At 38.8% G+C, this 22,730-nt stretch overlaps 1 protein-coding gene across 1 annotated transcript; it reads right to left on the bottom strand.

Annotated features, from left to right (window-relative positions):
• Positions 1–2,725: 2,725 nt before the first annotated feature.
• DEK (DEK proto-oncogene) lies at positions 2,726–22,393 on the bottom strand. Its single transcript, XM_068674744.1, has 11 exons — positions 22,235–22,393; positions 20,809–20,955; positions 18,896–18,997; positions 18,286–18,395; positions 14,074–14,168; positions 13,391–13,511; positions 12,154–12,336; positions 8,949–9,081; positions 6,525–6,673; positions 5,148–5,216; positions 2,726–4,373 (listed from the first exon to the last, which is right to left on the bottom strand). Exons 2-11 carry the CDS (start codon positions 20,942–20,944, stop codon positions 4,362–4,364), a joined length of 1,110 nt encoding a protein of 369 aa, XP_068530845.1. The 5' UTR covers positions 20,945–20,955; positions 22,235–22,393; the 3' UTR covers positions 2,726–4,361.
• Positions 22,394–22,730: the final 337 nt, after the last annotated feature.

The raw sequence follows: 22,730 nt of genomic DNA, 5'->3' as shown, positions 1-22,730 counted from the left end.
GCTGCCATCCTCCTACACACTGAACAGGTAAGGTGCTAGGTTTTTTACCAAGTGTGGGCTTGAGATGGTAAGATTCCCCCAGAACAGCATATTTTATTACTTTATCAAGTACTAGTAATACCATGAATGTTTTAAGAATAGCTAAGAGGGCATTTTTCTTCTTTGTTTTCAAAAAGACTGTTTTTCTTTAATTAGGCAGAGAACATTAAGCTCATTGCTTTGTCTAACACCCTTGAATTTCAGCAAAACTGCACCTGCGTGAGCCTATTACTCTTTTACTTCGCCACCCTACAGCTACTGGACGTTTCAGAGCAACACTTAATTACTTTTGCGCTAGCAAGCTGCTCCAATAGTGAATTTCTCATTAAAGGAGAAATATTTCATCTGTTCTCATAGAATCATAGTGAGAAGGGAGATCTAACCTCTGGAGATGATCTGGTTTAAGCTGCTTCTCAGAACAGGGACAGTGGAGTGGCTTGCTTGGCTTCCTGCCTGAACACCTCCAAGAAAAGGGCAATTCCACAACTGCTCCAGGCCCATCTTCTGGAAGAACACCCTCTCAGTGCGGCTTTGCTTCTAGGGCAGGCTGTCAAGTGTTCAACACGGGGCAACAATTAATTGCAGTAATTCCCTCAGCCAGCTGGCTACACACTTGCTGAACCAGCCCAGAGTGTTGTTGGCTTTCCTTGTCACAGGGGCACACTGCTCACTAGGGCTCAGCTCAGTGCCTCTGAGAACCACTTGCCCCAACTCAGGTCCTTTTCTGCCAGGTTGCTTAGAAAGAAGCCAGTCTGTCTCCACTCACACTGTTACAAAGCATTATTATGTCCCAGATGCTGCATCTGCTTCTGTTGATCCTTACGAGGTTCCTGTCTGCCCCTTTCTCCTGCAAGTCAAGGTCCAACTGAACAGATTTCTTGACATACAGCTTTCAGCTACTCACTTTTATAATCATTTCTGAATTCAAAGGCCAGGAGATATTTCTCTGAAGAGGAACAACAATACACTCAGTAGCACTCAAGATGTTTCTTCACATTCTTCAGCAAGAGCAAAGTCTTTTTTTTTTTTTAAACCAAGTTTCTTACTGCAAATTTTCAGACAAAGTGTTCTGGTACCTTATAGATTTTTCCACTGTCCTCCCTAAGTGATGGGATCCAAAATAAAAAATAGAAATAACAATGTAAAAAAAAAAAAGCAATCATTTCAGGAATGCTTTCAATCTGACTCAGTAGGAGCTACTTGATTAAAGTCACCTTGAGCAGGTGAGTTGGATCAGATGACCTCCAGAGGTCTCTTCCAACTGAAACCATTTCCTGACTGACACATTTACCACAACTGATTTAAAAGGAGGAATAATTAGTTCTACCTGAGTGGTTATGAGGAACCCTCTCTCCAAAACAGCAACAGACCTAATAAATCTTCCTGCAATCCCTGCGTTGACTGCATTACTTGGCCAGATTAAGCACTGGGCTCCAAAAAGCTTATTTAAGCCCTGCTTAGCAGTGCCTAATCTAAACGCAGGCATTCATACATCTTGTTTTGTCATGTATCTTGTTAGCAGGAAAATGCAGAAAGAACACAGATACCATGAACAGCCTGTTCAGGTCCAAGAAGGCTGTTAGTCTACAGCATCTGGAGAAAGTAGGACAGCACTTGCAGCTGTCTTCCCAAGTTAGTCTTGGTTAGACATGACTGAGCAGTATCCCATGGGTTGGTCACCCCATAACTCCAACTCAGCTGTTTGTCTAAAGACATGCAACAACCCTATCTCTCTCCCCTCACCCTACAAATTTCTACTCCTCCCTTTCCCCACCTCATTGACTCCATCCTTGCCTCCATCCCCCTTCTTCTGCAGGTCCCATGAACTTCAAGTGCCAAGCTCACACATGGTCAGGATATGATCTTATACTTCTGCAAGGTACATGCCTGAACATCATACTCCGTTAAATTTTATGCAATTAGCCAGTAACTATTTTTTAAACCAGCATCTCTGTAGAGCATCTAGAGCCCTGATCAGCTGTGTTTTTAATCCAATAGCATCAGGATAACCAGGACATTTTATGTACCTTTTAGTACTGTCTTGCAGCCTTCCATACTGTTGTAGAAAGAACTGGAATCTTTTATCAGCTGCAGCCAGACTGGAATGAATTAGCAGAGAAACAGCTCAGACATTTCTTCTCAGCTGAGAGCTACACTTAGCTGTAATTAAGAGATATAAACACAGCCTTTGAAGGTTGCTAAGTTCATTTCCAGTCACTCATCACAACTCCAAGATGGCAAGTAATGCACATATACAATAAATAGAAGTACACTATCCCTTTGTAAGTTTTTGTTAGAATTTACACTGTAAGAAATGTTTATACTTGGAAGTTATTCACCTTAAAAACACTTCCTGACCCACATAATTAAAACTGACTGGTGTATTTACATAACAATCACAAGGAAGGTAAATTATTTGTAGAAAATCCATCTGAAATCACAACAGAACTTGACACAAGTAACTTACCACTTTTAGGCAGGACTTCTAGTAGAAGTAGAAACTTCTGGCATTTTTAATTAAAATTTACAAAGTTTTCTTTATGCTGAAATATTTCAGAGGAAAAAAATAACAGAAGATATAAAATCATAACTTGCTGCAAGGACATGCACTTCAGGAAAAATATCTTTAGAGAAGCCTGCTGAATCAGGCTTGGGTATTTCTACCAAATGAGATAGAGACAACAACTTTGTTTGTGTAATTTTTACTATACATTTAAGCAAATGTTGTATCATCAAAATTGATTTACATTTTTGTGAAAGACATTTATTGAATACAAAAAAACCCCGTTGCAGTCAGCCTTCTTATAAATGATTATATGCAAAGAAATTCAAAGTGTATGATATTTAACAATCTAACTGGCTGAACATTTTCAGAATTTAGATCACTTATGAACCTTTATTTCCCAACTGTACAATAATAAAATTCAAAAATATGCTTTGTCTTTCCAGCAATACTGTAGTCAGAGGGATTCTTTGCTCATGGCGTTAATGGCAGCCCACACTTTGACGTCTGTTGGTAGTTCATAATTTTAAGTGTGGGACTTTCCATATTAATAACGTGGTGTACGGAGAACAGAAACCTAAAGAACAGAAACTTATGCAAAGAGTTCACCTTGATCCAAAAAGCTGTGGGACAAAGTTCAAGACTGCAGACTTCAAAGTACCATTGCACATGTTGAGGCACCAGGGCTCAGGTTCAGAAGAGCTTTCGCACACGGAACAGAGCTTAACCACACACTTAGCGATGCCTGGTGCAGAAGCCCCACTGTGGGCTTCCAAAGCTCTCAAGCCTCCCAGCTGCACGTCCTGGACACCCACTTCTGAGACGTTAGGCCATTAAATCAAGACACTAAAATAAAAGATTTTGTACAAAGTGAAATTTGAAAATTTCCCTGTAGACTTTAGAGGGATTTTATTTAGTATGTCAAGCCATTGAAACAAATGTACCTGTAGTCTTTGTACAAAGTTAAATGCTGAAAAGCTTAAGTATAAAACTACAGTTTCATTTCTGTACAAGGTAAGATGGGAAAAACACTGTAAAACCTCAACTCATTTGTAGTTTCACAAAACTTCTGCATCCCACTTTTCATCACAGCCTCACTGCTGAACAGTGACATTTCATGTCATAAATCCTCCAAGATTACAAGATTAAAAAACTGATTTGCACAAAAGAAATCTGAAATAACTTTATATACACAACAGAAAGCCTTTTAAAAGTACAAAAATAACATCTATATGCGAATTAGTTACCATGCTCTAACAGTTGTCTCAGTGCCTACACATGCAAGACAGTAATCTAGATTTAGAATAACTCTGCATCTGTAGAATGTATCAGAATATAAAAGACATTAACATGTGATTAACTCTTGGTATTTTCAGAATGGATATGTATTCAAAATATTTTTTAATAACCAATACTGCGATATTCCAGTCTCTGCATGTATATCCACAGATAAACAGCTCTCATCTTCATCTTAAAATCTTCTGCAAGCTAGTAAGGCAGACTAAACTGTGATGTCTAATGAATCTAATTATACAAAGCAATTCAAAATGTACAAAAACTATAAAAAGGGAACACTTATTGCCATGCACAAAACTTAAGTATGTTCAACTAAAAACTGCATCAAATGCATGTTTAGTTTAAAAAAAAAAAAAGATACACAACATGATTTACATCAACACTCTTTGCATTAGATCAGCAGAATCAGCTCTGACTAAATACCACAAGGGTAAGACACTTTCCTTTTGCTGGTGCCTATCAGATCTTCAAATCCATGGGAACATGAAATCAGGAATCTTCAATTTCCCACAGTCAAACCAGATCATGAAATCAACTGAAATGAGAAGTGCGTTAGTTTTCTCTTTTCTCTAAATCCAGTTACATATAGCCTCTCCTTTAGCATCAGACTACGAAGAAAATACTCTACTTTTGCTATTACAAAACAACAACAACAACAAAAAAAACAACAAAAAACACAAACAAGAGCATAAGAGCATCAGATAGATTGCTCTTATTTATGCCTTTTGGTGGTAATGACATGTACATATGTATGCACAGCACACAGGTACGGCTATGTTCTAGACACCCATAAATCATTTCAACATCTGCAAATAAAGCCACATGAAAAAAGAAAAACTCAAAGGCAGCATCATACTGTGCTCTCAGAAGCATATGAAGAGAGGCACATGCAAAGAAAACCTATTTATCTGTATCCCTTTTGCTTTCTCTTATTGCCAGAGCTTGACTTGTACGGCAACCTGCAGCCAAGGCTGCAATTAAAAGAAAATGCATAGCTTTCAGACAGTCAGAAGTCATCAAAAATACTGTAACTATAGTTTTAGTTCTGCTTATGAAAGAAACTCATGAAGTAGTACTGAAATGATATCAAAAAAAAAAAAGGTCTGGACCAGTTATTTTAGGAAGAGGAATACAGGAAAACACTCCCCCCTCCCCCCACCAGAACTATTCACGTTTATCAGAAACTGAAATTTGGGGTACCTCCAATACTATACAGGAGGCTATTAATGCCAGTGTAAAAGGATGCCATGCCAATTTTTAACAGACTGCAAAAAAATACAGAAACTTTTATAAACAATAAGGTCTTTACCTCTTTGACTGTTTTTTTAATGAAGTCTTTTCTGTCAGATAAATCATAACTAGGATAGTTTTCGTACACCTAAAAAAAATAAAAAAATACAACCTCAAGTTACTTTAATTCAATGTGTTGTATGAATAGGAGAAGCTTAAATGAAATTAGGGCAAAAATTGCTGTTTTAATTGACAGTAGTACAACTGTCAAAATTCCCTCTGTTAATTATGGAAAGTGGTTTTCCTGCTCTAATTTTGGATCACAAAAATTAAATGCATGTATTTTTTATGTTTGGTCACCGAATAAATTGGTTCTATTATCACAACAGATAAATGAATGGGAATGCCTATCTTGCCAAGTCAGGAAAATTAAGAATTTTCCAGGTTTTGTCTTACATGCTGTCTAAGTAGACAGATGCTTCCTGCATTAGGGTTGAAAGCTAAAAATAATAATAGGAAAAAACAAAACCCAAAGGTTTTATTTGTTTTTGGTAAAAAAGTGAAATTGTGATCCTCAAAGTCACTAACATAAGAGTCAACATATTTAAGTGCTACATTACAACTACTCTTTGGCTAACCACCAGGATTAAGGTGTGGAGAGATACCACACAAAAAAAAAAAAAACTAGATGCCAATACTGACAATCAATGCAGAATACTTAATTCCACTACAAGTTTCAGACATTCTGGAATGACTGTAGACATGAACAGACGTTTGTACAGGATACAAATGTACAGTTCTCCTAAGATGAACTGCTGGTTTAGTTTTCTTAAGATAACTTTGTGGAAGTACAAAGAAAACAAACATGTGAGTTAAATGACTGTAGAAGTGCCAAACTAACGGTATTGTCTGCGTGGTGGTCGCTTCCCTTTTCCATCCACGTTCCTTCCTGGCTCCTGTTCTGACGCTTAATGACTCCTTTGCTGAACCCATTGAATTCACTAACTCAGCTGACAACTATTCATCTTTTGGTGGCAGGTTAGCACTGAATGGACTCAAAGAGAATAGAGGAAGAGCAAGGTGAGCAGGGAAAATGTGCACAGAGCAGGACACAGCCCTCCCCCTTTGACAGTAGAAAACTGCTGCACTATCTCAACAGCTCTAACACTTGCAGTTCTGTACACAGCAGTTGTGGAGGTAATACTGCTACTTTCCACATAGCTCATTTTGATTTAGAGATTTCTGTTCTTGTGTGGAGCATCAGTGCTGCATAACTTAAAATTAAGGATCACCTTGCTGTAGCTGTTGGTAAGTAAATAAATCAATGCAAAAACACTGTTTCAGAAAAAAATTATGCAGAGCACAAGCCACAATTCATTAAAAAAAGATCACAAAAGTTCGTTTATAGACAACTCACTATCTAAAAGAAAAAAAGATTGCAAAATCATTTGCTTACCTCCTTGCAAATTTGTTTCATTGTGACCTCCTCCAAGTTTGCATTGGCCAGCAATTTCTTGACAGTTTCCTTTAGTTCTTCATCTGTGGGTGGTTTCTTCAGCTTTTTAATTAAAGGTTCATCATCTGAACTATCCTCAGACTCACTTTCTAAATATGAAGAATAATTTGAGTTGTAATACAAGATTTTAAATTTGCCTGCCTTCTTCTCCCAAAACAGAAGCCACCAGAACTTTTCCCAAACAACTGATGCAGATGATCTCCCTCAAAATGGTTATCTTGCCAGACCATTGGTTTAAAAATCAAAGCTAGTGCTGGCAGTATTACCTTTATTTAGGACTCTGCATCACTGTCCATGAACTACTAGTTTACAAATCAATATGTACTCTAGAAAAGTATGGGACCAATTACACTCATCTATCAAATTAGGAAGAAGTTTATTGTAACGATTCTAAATTGAGGCATTATGTACCTAATAGTACTTATCTGCTTCAAAAAGGAGTTTTGATTATTTTTCCCCCAGCAGCGCTGCCCATTAAGGTCTTGTAATTTTGTAATGTTGTAAAAATAAACATGCCATCAGAAAAACTATGCCAAGAGGAAGTTATGTGAAAGGACAGGACATACAGGTAACACTCCTACAATCCTTTCCAGAAACAAAAAAACAGACTGACTGACTCTAACTTCCACTCAGTTCCTCTACTCTCAGAGGAGGCACAGATCATCAGAGCAGATGCCAATAAATCTACAGAATGAGCATTCAGAAAGACATACTTAACGTTTTGTTTTTTGTAGGGTGAACATACACTCAAAACAGAAATAAGGTAGGAATAAAGAAGAAATGATGCTTACTTTATGTAACATACAACTATATGTTATATATATATGCTTTACATATATATATATATATATAATATTTGTAATAGCAAAATGAAGTGTACACAGACACAGAATCAGTCACATTATTACTGCCAGCAGACAAACAAAAACTGAGTTCAGCACAGGCTAGGTAACTGCTGAGAAATTAGGCTATGAAAGAAGCTTAGCATAGCTTTATGACTGGGAGTTGCGACTGTCAACACACTGACAAACAGGGCAGTCAGTCTGAATTGCCATGTGTTCTGTACCATACGTGTGCTGGTTCTGGCATTAAGTGAACTGTCAGCAGCATCCGGATATGCGTTGGATTAGTAACACAGAACAACTGGGACAGAGGCACAGCTGTTTACTCATAGAAGGTCAGAGCATTTAAGGCTGGGGGGACCTCTGGAGATGATCTGGTTTAAGCTGCCTCTGGGAACAGGGACAGTGGAGTGGCTTGCTTGGCTTCCTGCAAGAACACCTCCAACAAAGGGCAATGCTACAAATGCTCCAGGCCCCTCTTTTGTGGGAACACCCTCATGGTGAGGCTTTGCTTCTCCTAACATACAACTGCAACTTCCCTGATGGCAGCTCGTGTCTGTGCCTCCCATCCTCTCACCGCACACCTCCAGTCAGAGCCTGGCCCTGCCTTGCCTTTCCTCTCCCACTCAGCAGCCGCAGGCTGCAGCACGGTCCCCATTTACAAAGCTCTGAAGGCTGATGGAGACCAGCTTGCTCAGCATCCCTCTGCAGTGTGTGCTCCAGCCCTGTCACCTTGCCGGCCCTCCCTCCACTCCAGGCTGTCCGCACCCACCTTGTACAAGGGAGCCCAGAGCTGGGCACAGCACTCCCAGGGCAGGCTGACAAGTGCTCAACACGGGGCAATAATTAATTGCAGTAATTCCCTCAGCTTGTGGCTATACACTTGCTGAACCAGCCCAGAGTGTTGTTGGCTTTCCTTGTCACAGGGGCACACTGCTCACTAGGGTTCAGCTCAGTGCCTGTAGGAACTACTTCCCCCTAACGCAGATCCTTTTCTGCCAAGTTGCTTCGAAAGAAACCAGTCTGTCCCTGAAAACACTGCTGGAACCTCTACATGGTATACTGAATGTGTACCTTCTACGTATATTGTCAGATATAAGAAAACTAAGAGCAACAGGATGCACATACAACCCCTACCTATGTTAGCAAAACCACATTGGGCTGCTGAGTAAGAGGCACATGCAGCGGGATACATACTAAAGCATCAATGATAAGATTAAAGTCCCTATAGAAGCCCTAACAGAATTTCACTAATATTCTTCCAGCGGAAGACAGAACTAGGTTGATACTTTCAATGATTAGGCAAGTAAAATACGTATGCACATAGATAAGTTATATAAAGGTATACCCAGAACAGAACATTTTTAAAATATTACCATTTCAAGGAAAGACACATCAAGCAGCAAGTCCATTATTTACCAGATTACGTTTTCCTTCATAACCAGGTAAAGAAACCTGCCTTCTAATAAAGATCTCCGTTAAGCTATAAGACAACACACGAGGAAAGATTTAAAGCATTTACCTTTTCTAGAACTGTTCTGATTCTTTTTAGTAGTGCTGCTGTCTGCCTTCTTGACATTAGCACCCTTCACAGCTTTCTTGGGTTTGGAAGTCGTCTTTTTAGACTTTTCTCTTTTGGATGCTTTTCTAGGGGCCTATAAAGAAGGAAAACGGAAGATTAAAATTGTGGTTTCTAACTGAACAATCCATTCCTCTTTTCAACAGAAGGGATGATTTGCATTGTTGATACAAACTAAATCAACAGATTTAGTTACTACGTTTTACTAGCAATTTCTATCCCTACACCATAGAGGGAATATGTTCAGATTTTTTTAAAATTTCACGTTGTTCCTCTACACAGACTCAAACAGCTAGAACTTTTTGATGATACCAGTAATTTTGTTGTGCTACAACGTACCATTTGTAATTCACTAGCACAGAATGGTTTGGGTTGGAAAGAACTTTAAAAAAAACAACAAACATTTAGCTACAACCCCTCTGACATAGGTGGGGACAACTTCCTCTAGATCAGGTTGCTCAAAGTCATAGTAAGCTGTACCTCTGTACCTAGCTTATAAAACTTCTTACAAAAACCAGCACATTGTGTTCAATTAATTTCTAGATCCTATCACTCCCTAGGACTACATGCAACTAATTCTTTTTGCACTAGTTGAGAAGAACTACATGAGCTAATACTTAATTTGACTGGTTATTGTGATTAGTAAACTCAAAAAGTTACTGCATTAAGTTACTACCAGCAGGTGAAATTGGGAACATAAATACACACTGATGTTTTTATATGTATAGACGCTATCAGTGCATTGCATTTTTGGCACAAAACTGCGTGCTTAACACACAAGAATCTTTACGTAGTATTTCTGACAAGGCTGAAAACCTTCCTCACAGAAACAAATAAAAAACTTTGAGCAGGAGTAAAGAGAAGGAACATCATGAAACAAAACCAATCAACTAAAGTTACTAAATTCATAAGTAATTAAAATTTTTAAATGGCAGTGTAGTCAACTGAGCAAACTATCACACCTAAAAAAATTACGATTAGTTCATACAACTTTCAACCACTTTTCCCATTAGTACCTGATATAACCCATGAAACTAGTATTCAATAAACCAGAATATATTTATTTATATCAGCTTGCTCGCTTATAATCGCCCTTGCAACTATACACCTACACAACAGTGTTAAGTAAAGAATTCAGACCTTCGTTGTTGAAATTCAGGAAATACATTCAATAATCACCCCATTAACTTCTGAGCTTCTGTTGAAGTTCTATCACTAGCTACAAAGTCAAAGGTTAAAACCAGCACTCACATTTAAGCTTTTACAAAATTATGCTCCCTCAGCACACAAAAGTATTTCAGACATTTTCTGCTTCCAGGTAAGATTTAAAACAAAACAAAAAACAAACTGCAAGCAAGAGAGGCTCTTAACTCTATTCCAGCCACTCCATGCCCCAGATTCCAACAGAAATGGGGTTACAAAGCAGATATCTTACCTGCATCCTTCAACCTGTAGTATGTGAAGGAGTATCATAAACCTAGCATTTTTAAAATGCTGTCATCTCAAGGTTGTACAAAGGTACACATTTACTACTTCACCATTTCCTATATCCAAACTGATCTGACACAATAGTCTTTTTGTAGTAATTAAGCTTTTGTTTCATGCAAATCAGCTTCATTTTCCAAAGACTACAGTGCACTCAGCTATTGCCTGGCAGACATCTAACTCCTACCTTTTGAAAGAAGACAAAGAAGACCCAGTTAGATCAATAGGGTTTACTTTTTTTTCCTTAAATACTCGAGTTCTTGAAAAAGTTTCTAAAAGCAGACTCCTGGCTCTGAAAGCCACGTTCCTTTCCTCACAGCAGGAAGACTGTACTGCTGAAGAGATGAACAAATATAAAATTAACTTTTAGCATTTCAGCCCTCCTTTGACTTACTATTTCTGGGGGAAGAAATTTAGAAATTAAGTTTGTTTTATGGAGATGTGAGGAATTTCCTTGAACAAACTTTAAAGTTAAAATGAGCACCTGTCAAAATGACAGTGTTTGCATCAACAGTTGAAGTTACATACATCAGCTTTCTAACAAAAGACTTTTGTTACTATTTTCTACAACTCAGACTATTTACTTAGGGTTACACTTGCACTACAGTAGAGGGAATGCAACCCAAGTAAATAATGGTCACGCTTTACGGCCAAAAGCTCTGTAGCTTACATAAAGAATTTTCTTTGACACTAGTTGACTAATTGCTGTTTGTTTCAGGGCTTTGATTACAGCTAAAAAGGCAGTACTGTCTAAATCAAAATACGACATAAGATGGAGACTGTAGTTCCTTCTCATTTCTTTTTACCATACTTCAGGCACAAGGACAAATCAGTGGCATCTGTACACTTACACTGGCTCTCCGTGTGCCTATTCTGTAAGTACTGGACTGAAAGGGAATGCACATAGAAAGATAGCTTGAATTTAAATATAAAGTTCATTTCATTTTTCTCCTTCAATGGAAAACCGAATTAAATTTCAAAGAAAATACAGAAGAACTACAAATAGTGAGGTGAGAACACTCTGGAGACTGCAGGGATCTCTGTAAGGCTGCTTACTATGTTGCTCCCTTTAGCTTTGTGATCCAAGACACAGAACTCTTAAAAGAGAAGTTATGACACAATCCAGAGGAAACGTGGAACCCAGATCTGGAAACAATGCAGCTGAGTAGCTTAGGGACATCTACTGAGTTCAAAGTTAACTCCTAGATAACCAATCAAACCCTACACACATAGGCACACACTCAAAAAATCCTAGGATTTTTTTCTCTTTTAAATGAAAATCATATTAATAAAATCTTCACAAAATGATGTAAGAATTAAGTTAACAATTAAGAATAAGTTTCATTGCACTTGAAACCCTGACTGCTCCTAAGCGACATAGAGCAAATGGTTTGTACAGTGTGTATATATATACAAAAATCAGAACCTTTGCCTTATTGATTCTCCAATTTTAATGTACAAAGAAATCATGACAATTTCTTAAAAACTGAAGATGTGTTCCCTTTTCCATGTTTCACTTTCAAGCCATTCATTCAGTAAAACATCACTTACCTCCCAATCTTGGGTGTTCCAAGAATTACCAATTGATAACAACCACAGTGACAAACTGCAGACAAGTATTTTTAGCCCTATGTTGAAAAACAACAACAAAAATCCTCATTACCTCCTCTTCACTTTCTTTTTCCTCTGAAGACTCATCCTTTTCCTTCTTTTCATCTTCCTCACTGCTAGATTCATCTGACAAGATCTCTGGACACTTGGTGCGTTTTGCTTTTCTTGTTGTTCCGGTGCTACTGCGCTCCTTTTTGCCACCTTTACTTGGTGTTTTTTTGGACTTTGGCAATGGCTGAGAGACAGGGATGTGTTATTCAAGTAGGAATACAAAAGTGAGTTTTGAAATGTATAAATACCTCCAAATCATGTGAAAGAATGCTAAGTACAGAGGTCTTTATGTTGTCATAACAAAAAAAAAACAGACCAATTGTACATGCTGCTTTTATACCATAAGCAGAAATTCATAGTACAGGGGTATATCAGAGTAAAATGAAACTTAAGTTCACTTATAAACTAAGCATCCCTTTTACTCCCATAATGGAACAGATCTTCCACTGTCAAGGACTAGGGAAGGGAAACAAGAAAGAACAATTTAGAAGGAATCTTTTACATTACCCACAAAGGCAAACTTTTTCTTCTAGCAACAAGTTAGATGACAACTTTCCAGGTCATACAAAATTGCATTTTGTCGTCACTTGGTATCAGCGTGCCTAAGGCAATATGCTGACTTGTTCCTATTAGTTACCACTGTATGCTAGGAATAAATTTAATTTCCTGAGCAATAGTCTGACTAGTTAAGTATTGATTTTAGATTGAAAATTGAGGGCTGAAGAAGATTACTGATAGTTTAGTAGTCTTGGCAGCTGAATGCAGTGCATTAGAATATACTAGATAAAGCAAATATTCCCAGCACCGCAATAAATTCCATTTTGAGTGTGATTACACACACTTGTCAACATATGGTGTGCCCAGGTACATCCGACTGTTTATTTTCCTGTGTTTTCACGTTTTATTTCTTTGCTCTGACACTTTTTTTTTCCTTTCCTGATTATGTATTATGTGCATTCTGTCCCATCCATCCACAAGGCAGAAGCCACTTATGGGCTTTAGGTATGGATGTTCCTAATTAGCTTCACACATGCTTTTGAGTGCTAACAGTGTATGACAAGTGCTCCTACATGTAAGCATCTTCTATCAAAGTTCTCACTCTTAAGATCCTTAGCAAGCTTGAGCAGGTACATTTAGGATGTCTGCAGTAGTAGTACTACGCACTTTCAAGAATGGAGACAGCTGAATTTTTCACTAGAATAGAGCTATAAAAACAAGTGTAGCAATCTGTATCTCACCTTGCCTGAAGATTTTGGGTGCATCAAGAAGTTTAAGATCCTGGTTACCAGTTCACTATTAACTCCTGATCTTTCCAAATCAAGAACTTCACAGATACTTTTCAACATCGCATTTCTAAATCTGGAGGTAGGAGTAAGAGGAAAAAAAAAAAAAGGATTCAGTATCACTTCATAAATGATAGATCAACATTTGACTGCTGGAAGCTGCTGCCTGGCTTATGTCTGCAACCTGAAATTCTTCCATTTGTTATGACTAGCTATACTGGCTTACATTTTTAAACCCTTTCAGTCCATAACAACCAAGCTGCAGCCACTTCTGTTGATAGAGAAGGTGCTTATGTGAGAAAAAATTGTATTTTTGAAATAGGTGTTTTTGCAGTGGAAACAGTTAAAAACAAATAAACAAAACAAACAAAAAAACCACCTATTTGTTACGTTAGTTGCTACAAATCACTACATTTATTTGACAACAGTTCTAGGAATAATACTGTACTTTTAATATACAACGAACAGAAATGGTTTAGAGTTTGAAGAAGACAGGTTTTGAGACACAGAGAGGTGAAAGGGATGAAAGCTTGCACCATGTATGGAATGCAACATAAACTTTGTGAAGCAAAATTTTGAAAATAGAAAGAATGTAAAGCATGAGTCAGACTATATTAAGTAGCAATAGAGATCATTACTTTTTTAACATTTCCTCCTTTTTTTTGTATTGGTCACTTCCTTTTTCAAATGGAAACCCACTGAACTGACCCACATTCTTCTTTAGGGAAGCAACCTAGAACAGAACACACAGATTACTTTCCTTTAGGGGTACCTTAAAAGATGTCATCCAATTATGTTTGTTAACTTTTCATACAAGAAAAATCTGTTCTAGCATTTAGCTTTGATGAAAGTTTATAACTGCTTTCAAAAAAAATTTATTTATACAGTTTATGCTTTCGTTTACCTCACGATGATAGCCTATGACTGATAACTACAACAATTAAGTTCCAGAGGCCTTGATTCATTTTAATAACTTACCTGGTAAAATCACCTGCCATTTTGAGCTTGTTTAGAATGCACTGCATTATTATTTACATTTGCACAACTATGATCACTGGAAGCCTGTCACATGATTTATACCATGTATTTTGCTATAGAATAGTGAGTTTGGCTTTTACTATATGACCTACTGGAGAGATTTGCTTTATTTGCTTTTTTAGTCTTACATAGGATTGTAATCATATATTTGAACCTCTTCCCTAGCATGACCAATTTTCACATTTACATACCACCCAATTTACTAGGTTGACCGTTAAACCTTCAGTCTAAACAGGACTGAACCTTCATTGCAATAGCCCTTACAGTGGAAATGACTCCCATTTAGATCCTAAACTATATTATGTGCTTTGATTTTTCTCCATCTCCTCTAAACAAAAAAGCAATTTAAAAGAATCCCTAGATCTTATTCTTCTGAGATTTTTTTAACATTATCAAGAATAACTTGAATCACACAGAATCACAGAATCACAGAATCACAGAATTTTCTAGGTTGGAAGAGACCTCAAGATCATCGAGTCCAACCTCTGACCTAACACTAACAGTCCCCACTAAACCATATCCCTAAGCTCTACATCTAAACGTCTTTTGAAGACTTCCAGGGATGGTGACTCCACCACCTCCCTGGGCAGCCCGTTCCAGTACCTAACAACCCTTTCAGTAAAGAAATTCTTCCTAACATCTAACCTAAAACTCCCCTGGCGTAACTTTAGCCCATTCCCCCTCGTCCTGTCACCAGGCACATGGGAGAACAGGCCAACCCCCACCTCGCTACAGCCTCCTTTAATGTACTTATACAGAGCAATAAGGTCACCCCTGAGCCTCCTCTTCTCTAGGCTGAACAAGCCCAGCTCCTTCAGCCGCTCCTCATAGGACTTGCTCTCCAGGCCCCTCACCAGCTTCGTTGCCCTTCTTTGGACCCGCTCAAGCACCTCGATGTCCTTGAAATCACTTTCAACTGGATTATAAGTTTTGTTTCTGGTGTTACTCCATTAGTTTACAATTTTACCAAAGCTAAGCTCCTTTTCCAAAGAAAATAATCTTTACCCAGCACCTTAAGAAAACAAAGGGATGATAGCAGTATGTTTTATTGAAAATGTTAATTACTTTCCAGAGCACATACAGATGGTGCATACAAAACAACACCTGATCTTCATGATCTTAAAGATCTTTCTAAGCTTCCTACCGTTCTGATTATAGCTTTGGATGAAACTGTGCTCATATATATTCAAATGGAATATATTTTGAAGCAACTAAATATATTCTCATCTTTTAGGTCAGAGGCATTGCTTTCACAAAAAATAATGGAAATACAGTAAATCTTCAACATATTTGAGAATTTTTCTAGGACTAGGAATATTCTTATAACTATAATTGAAGGCAATAAAAACAGTATTAAGTAGTCTGTAAAATACTGACTCTTGTCAATGAGCGATAGGGCATACTTTGTGTTACAACACAAGCTTTCAACACAAGGTTACAACCTATCACGTTTTATGTTAGAAAACAAGCGTTACTGAAAAATGAGTATAGAAACAGAACAGATACAGTTATTTAAGAGAGAAATTTTCCATGATAAACAGGTGATGATTAATAGGTGGAAGAGATACACTGTGACATGACAGAGTTCTATCTCAGTCACTTCAACAGACGATGCTACTGGATAGCCACAAACAAAACATCCTGCAGGTGTATCAAAACTTCGCAGGAAATCAGAAGATTGTTCTAAGAATACATCAAGGGCAATGATTTGTAACCAAGCAACTAAGGCAGCAGGATGCTGTGTAAGCTCAAAACCAACAAAGCAGGATTTTTCATGCTGTGTGGACTGTGTATAAGCTAAGAAAAGTATTTGTACTTCAGTGGCATGAAGTAGATAGAGCAACTGAGGTTAAGCAAACCAATTTACCTTAAATAGGTTTGTTACACATAAGCCACGCATAATCAGAATGAACCAGACAACTGAAGGGGTGTTTAGGTGACCTGCTGGAGAGCAGAACTTTGCAGGGCCACTTGTACCTAGGGAACCATATCAGTAGTGTACAAGGCAGAAATTGCTCAGGTGACTGCATCAGAAACCCCATGCTTTGGGCAGCAGGAACGTGGACACCTACAGAATGTAGCGAGGGTGCCCTAAAGACTGAGACCACAGGGACTCTAGAGCAATCCTCTTTAAGCAACTGGTTGGGTTCTCCAGCACTAATGCCCATAAGACTGTACGTGAGAGGGCAGAGCAAGGTGGGGTGGAATTGCATCCAAATGCAGTTTGGGAGGAAACAGTGAGAGCTGTATTTCAATTGCAGTTGTGTCTAGTTAATAAGATTTAAGTGTGTTAAATAGCAATTTAACACATTGTGCAAAAAGTCATTTTGCACATACCTGTGAAACTGCTAATAGTCATGTGTCTGTCAGTTGATTACATTATACATTAACAATTGATTTAGTAACCAATAAAACAGTATAATGGAGTTGTTAGTTTCTTAGTAGCTCGTTGCAAAACAAACTTTATAGTCCCTTCAATGAGTCATGCCTCAGACCTGCGAGTTGAAGTGGGAGAGAGGGACTCTGAGGTAATGGTATCCCAGTACCACCACTGGAAGAAGGTTAATGTGTTAATGTGTTAATGTATCAAGTGTAATGTAAAAGTGTTAATGGTATCAAGAAGGATAAATGGATGCAGTTTCAAACCTTCCACTATAAAGCTAGTTAAATCAGGAAGTTACCTGGTTCTGTCATTCCACCTTTCAAACCAAAATTAAATTCCACTGCAGAACAATCCAGATGTTTGCAAACCTCTGCATGCACTGAGCTAGAAGTTCTCATTTTGTTTATTGCCACACTGAATAAATACCATAATTCACAGAAATAGCTTTTAATGAATATATAGTGTTCTTTTTTCTGAATACTTCAGATAACAGATCTTTGCTTTGCCATTTAAACAAGCATTGCATTTGCAGCAGTGGTCCAAGACACTATAACTAGCATGCACTTGTACTACTCAGTTCGTGATTTCTGTGCTAGCTATTTAAGTTTCCAAAAGATAAGAGCAGCTTAAAAATAAATTCCTCTAAATACAGTAAGCGTATTGAAATGGTAAAGTTTAATCTGCCTTAATTTCCCTATGTCCATTTCATTCCTTTTAGGAAAGAAAATGGGTCATACTTACTCTGAAATTTAAGGCAAGATCAATGGTACTTAAAAGGCTCCAAGAAAGATTTGCTGTTATGATTTGTTTAGGTCTCAATTTTAAGATATATATATATGCAAGCATATCAATTTTTAACTAATATTTTTGTTGGATCTTATTTTAGATAAATGAAAAAATGACTATAAAGTCTTTACATATTAATGTGGTTTTACTTTCTCTTGCTTTGTGCATATTAAAGGAGAAAATGATGAGGTAGGTAACAATGTAGTGGAAACCACTAACAGGTATCAAACAAAAGAAACTGTAGTACTAAGAGAAAGCTATGTTGAACAAAGTAACTATACATGGAATACTTTGACTATGATTTGCACATCAGCAGTTTTACTATGTGACTCAGATTATTTCCAACTCATCCTAGTAAAGGAACCACTCCCCTGCACCCAAAGAGGGGGAAAAAACAAATCTCTGTTCAAACAGGCTTACAATTCAGTATATCTTTTCACGGGATTTTTAGAGAGCAGTTCACAGAAGTTAGAGAAATTGTGGGCTTGATTAACTATTCCTGTAACATTTGTTTTCTAAGTAGTTTGTACGTAATGACACTTAAGAAGCAGATCCACGTGTGCAAACGCAAAAAACTATACTACAAACCTTTTCACAATGCATGAGAACTAATAAATATACAAGATTGATATCAAGTTCTTACAGTGCCTGGCCTGTTGTAGAGGAGTTTGTGCAGGTTCCGAAGTTCATCTGTCTTCTTTTTACTCAAAAAGAATTGTATCCTTTCAATTTCGCAAAGTTTTTGTCCTTTTCCTGAAACAGTTAAAAATCAGTTGTGATTCATCACATTTATACTTATGTATTTACAACTTCAAACAGCTATATTTTTTTTTTTAAATGAAGAAGTTATTTCATCACAGCATCAGACATAATAGGTCAAACATTAGAGAGGGCTTTTCCTATCAAATAGGTACCACAATAGTGATTTTTTTTCTCTTTCCTATTTGATACTACCTATACCAGGGTTCACAGACTTGGCATTTCTTTTTATTCTAGATGCTCCTGTAGTTTTTAGTGGTGGCTAGTTACTGAAGAACCTATTCAAGGTTAAGTTTAAATATTATGCAACTCCCATGGTTTAAGAGGATATTAGAGAATAAAAGGTAGCTTTCATATAACTATAATGGCCTTACTATTTTAAAACATATCATGATTGTTAGGTCTCATCTACAACAAATTAACAGTTTTATCATTTGAGAGGTTCCGTCATAATTCTCAATACTCACAATTCTTACGTGAGAGGTCAAACTTACCTGGTGTAATTGTAAAAGGTTCTTTTTGTAATGAGGACACTTGCATGGTCAACCGGTCTACCTTCTTCTTCTCCCTTTTTCCTTCAACAATAAGGCTCTTTTCTGCAAAATACAGTTTCCTTAAACCGTGTTTTTCATGACATGACCAGATTCCACCATAGTGATAGGCAATACAACTCTGAATCATTGCAATGGCAAACCCTCAAAAAAAGATAATGATATAACCAAGTACTATTACACCTTAAAACCTTTGACTAAAAGGTCAAGGGGGTTTTGTAGATCCATATATCAGTCTCTAGTTCTTAACTACAACCCTACGTACAACCTAACCTCACTGAGAAAACATTTCCTAAAGAGAACTGCACCTCGTGATAGAGATGACAACACCACTCATTTTCAGAATCCAGCCTTCTGTCCTTTCATCACCTTTCTAAGGTATAGAGATGTATTTTTTTTTTTGTTTTTTTTTTTCAGTCTCCCTGCACTGCCCTTGGCCCCCACAGGCATGGATCCATTCTTTGTGGGAGAACAACACTACCAGATGGGCAAAAGGGGAATCCAACTTGCCTGCAGCCTCTTCCCACTTGCTGCACGGGGACCTACACAGTAGTATCATATCAGCAGCGAAGACAGAGCCCTCCCACAAGGACACTGGCACTGTAATAATCCCCACACAGCTGTGCTAACACTGTGCAGAGCACAAAACTAGTGTCACCACCACTACAAGGATATTATTCACAATGATTCTGGTACTGATCAGTCCTTCTATTGGAAAGTGTCCCTTCCTACTGCAGGGGTGTTGGAACTAGATGATCTTTAAGGTCCTTTTCAACCCAAACTGTTCTATGATTCTATGAATACGTTTAGATTGTTTTATCTATACATTGCATATCACTACTTTAACAGTACCAAACCAGGACAAAAGCCGCAAGGCTTCACAAACCTAAACATTTCATATTAAAACACTCGACCTCAAAGCACCTGTCACACTATTTTTAGCAGATAGTGCTGTTCTAGCCTTCATAACAAAAAGCAGCTTCATAATGTGTATGTACATAATCAAAACTGGACAGTTACCTGCTGACAACATAGCAGAGCATACTTTTGCATATACAAGAAAGAGCTGTTTGTAAAAACTTAATTCCAATTACTCTGTTGTTCCCCAAACAGCACAATTTTTCTGCTACCTCTCCAGAAGACAAAGCTCAGCTCCTTTAGGAACCTAAGGCCATCAGTGACTTGCTTTTCACTATGTAGTGCTGCAGCTCTGCTTACACGGATGCTTTCATTTGCAAAATAGTTGCCTAGGGATTTCACACCAATGTTATTGCATGGTAGTTCCTCCATCACAGCTGGCATTCCTTGACTACCTTCCGCAATTACATGCTGCAACACAAATCCCACCTTGTCACTCTGATACCACAATTTTTACTGGTAAAATTAGTTGCACGGAATTCTCCCACCACTATAACTAAGCTTTGGTACCAAATAAAATAATTCACAGCAGTTAGGCAAAGTACTGTAGTAGTTAGGCAAAATATCTGTATTATTCCAAAAGTGTTACTGGCAGAAAAAGGATTCTTTCTTGGATATGTATTTTTTTTGCGTGAATAATTTGATACAGGATGTTGCACCTTACAATCACCTACAAGTTTTTCCAGCAACAAAAAAAACACACTAGTGTGTGAATCCAAGATGCCAGCAATTCCTTCATTCTTGCTTGAGGAACATCAGTGTTGCTGCTTCCAGGTTTGTCTGTTTTAGTCTACTGGGAAATTATTTATGATCCGAGAGAAAGATGCACTGTAGAATCTTTTAATATTTCTTGTAACATTAGCTGAGAACACAGACAACTGCATTCAATAAGCTCAGCATTTTTAAAACACAAATTAGTCAGTAGAAAAAACAAGTACCCTTTTCTTCTTCCTCCTCTTCTTCCTCCTCTTCATCTTCATCACTTTCCTCAGCTTTGTTTTCAGCTTCAGGTTGTTTCTCGTCTGCTTTCTCAGACGACATTGTATCTTCTTTGGATGAAGCAACAGAAGACATGGTGTATGTTTCTGTAAAAAAACAAACAAACAGGAAAACCATAAAAAAAGCACTTTTTTTTTTAAAGCATAGTACAATTAATGTCACAATGTTTCAACAGACTGGTTACATACTTTAAGACACAAACTAGACCATTCTGCAGATACACAATGGGATAAGTTTCAGAAATTGTCATTCATCCTGCAACTAGCCTGGTTAAGAAGTTTAAAAGTTTATCAGCCCTTTCCACACACACGTCTGCAAGCGTGCTTGGTGAAATTTTCAGAAACACCCACTCAAAGCAAGTGGCGCTGTACTAGAAAGAACAGTAAAATTTTAAGACGTCACAACTTTAGTGCACCGTGTTATCAGTTATTTCTGTTCATAGTTAACTACGCATACAACTCCCCTGATAAATTCAGCAAGTTGGGTAAATGAGAAATTGGAAAAGTGAAAAAAAAAAAGTTACAAGCAATTTGGCAAAGTAAATGCTGCTTTCAGAATTCAAATAGCTATGAGACAACTTTGGGCTCAGAGATGCTTTTTGGCTTTAACATGCAAGTCCACAACAGAAACTAATTAATGTGTCACATTTAACATATTCAGGAGTCTTTTTCTAGCACTTCAAGTGGCTTAAGTTTTAAGTTAAATATCTCAGTCTAGTGAGTGCCATTTCCCTCGTGACGGAGAACGCCTGCCTAACAAAGGACGACACCCCTACCTCTTCTGTTTATAAGGCTCTAACTTTCGAATTCATTCACTGTTCACGCTTCTGGAACACAATACATCACTCGTTTGAGGTCTTGAGGGAAAATATATATATATATATATATTTTTCCAAAATTAAAGCCAGCATACCTGCAAGAGGTCAAACTCAAGGCACAACAACTAAAACAAGCAGACGGGTGGAGGCTCGCAGGTGGCAGCAAGACCACGAGCTTTATTAGCGAGAGGACAACGCAAAGCCTAGCCCTCTGCGTTAACCCACCCAGAGAAAAGGCATCTCTCTGGGGGGCGAGAGCTCAATTTGGGGGTACTCGGGGCGGTGCTCTGCCAACACCCGGCACCGGCTGCCCTCCCCTCCCCTCCCCTCCCCACGCAGGCAGGGGGCGCTGAGGGAAGCCGCACGCTTCGTGCCCCTCAGCGTGAGGCGCGGCGGCGGCACAGGGAGCGCCTGAGGAGCCCTGAGGCGGGCAGCGCAGCGCAGCGCGGCCCGGCGGCGGGGCGGCCCCGCAGCGGGACGGGAGCCTCGGTGCTGCTCCCTCAGCACCGGAGGGGCCTCCCCCGGCGGGGGCGGCGGCGCGGACCCACCTCAGCTCCGGCTGCAGCCCCGGGGCCGGTGCCGGTGCCGGGGGCCGGCGGGGAGGCGGCGGCGGCGGCGAGCTTTTCAAAATGGCGGGCTCTCGGCCGGCCAGGAGGAAGCGGGAAGGCGGCGGCCAATCAGCGCCCGCGCCGCCGACGGTGACGTCAGGGCGCGCGCGGCGGGCGGGCGGCTGAGGGGACGGGACGCTGAGGGAGGGAGGGAGGGGAGGGGAGGGGAGGGGAGGGGAAGGGGGGGCGTTAATCGCCTCAGGGCGGCCGTTGGAGGGGGAGAGGGAGGCGGCAGCGGCTTGTGGGGAGGAAGGGGGTTAATAAAAATAAATAAATAAATAAAATTAAATAAATAAAAATAAATAAATAAATAAATAAATAAATAAATAAGAGCTCGTTACAGCTGCTTGCCTTGCGGTGGGCTCGGTAATTAAAAACCACGGGACGTTCGTGCGTTTCGCCCCAAAAACCCGGGGCTGGGTGGGGAGCGAGAGCC

This window comes from Anas acuta, chromosome 2 (genome assembly GCF_963932015.1).
Source record: "Anas acuta chromosome 2, bAnaAcu1.1, whole genome shotgun sequence".
Classification (NCBI taxonomy): Eukaryota; Metazoa; Chordata; class Aves; order Anseriformes; family Anatidae; genus Anas; species Anas acuta.
Note: the sequence above shows the minus strand (reverse complement) of the source record. Positions and strands in the feature narration are given on the sequence as shown.

Excerpts from the sequence above, each read along its gene's own strand:
- DEK (XM_068674744.1), bottom strand. The coding sequence starts at position 20,944 with ATGTCTTCTGTTGCTTCATCCAAAGAAGATACAATGTCGTCTGAGAAA. Across the intron at positions 18,998-20,808 it reads AGAGGAGGAAGAAGAAAAGG|AAAAGAGCCTTATTGTTGAA; the intron begins GTACTTGTTTTT and ends TGTATTTTGCAG. Across the intron at positions 14,169-18,285 it reads TCTACAACAGGCCAGGCACT|GTTGCTTCCCTAAAGAAGAA; the intron begins GTAAGAACTTGA and ends GTTCTGTTCTAG.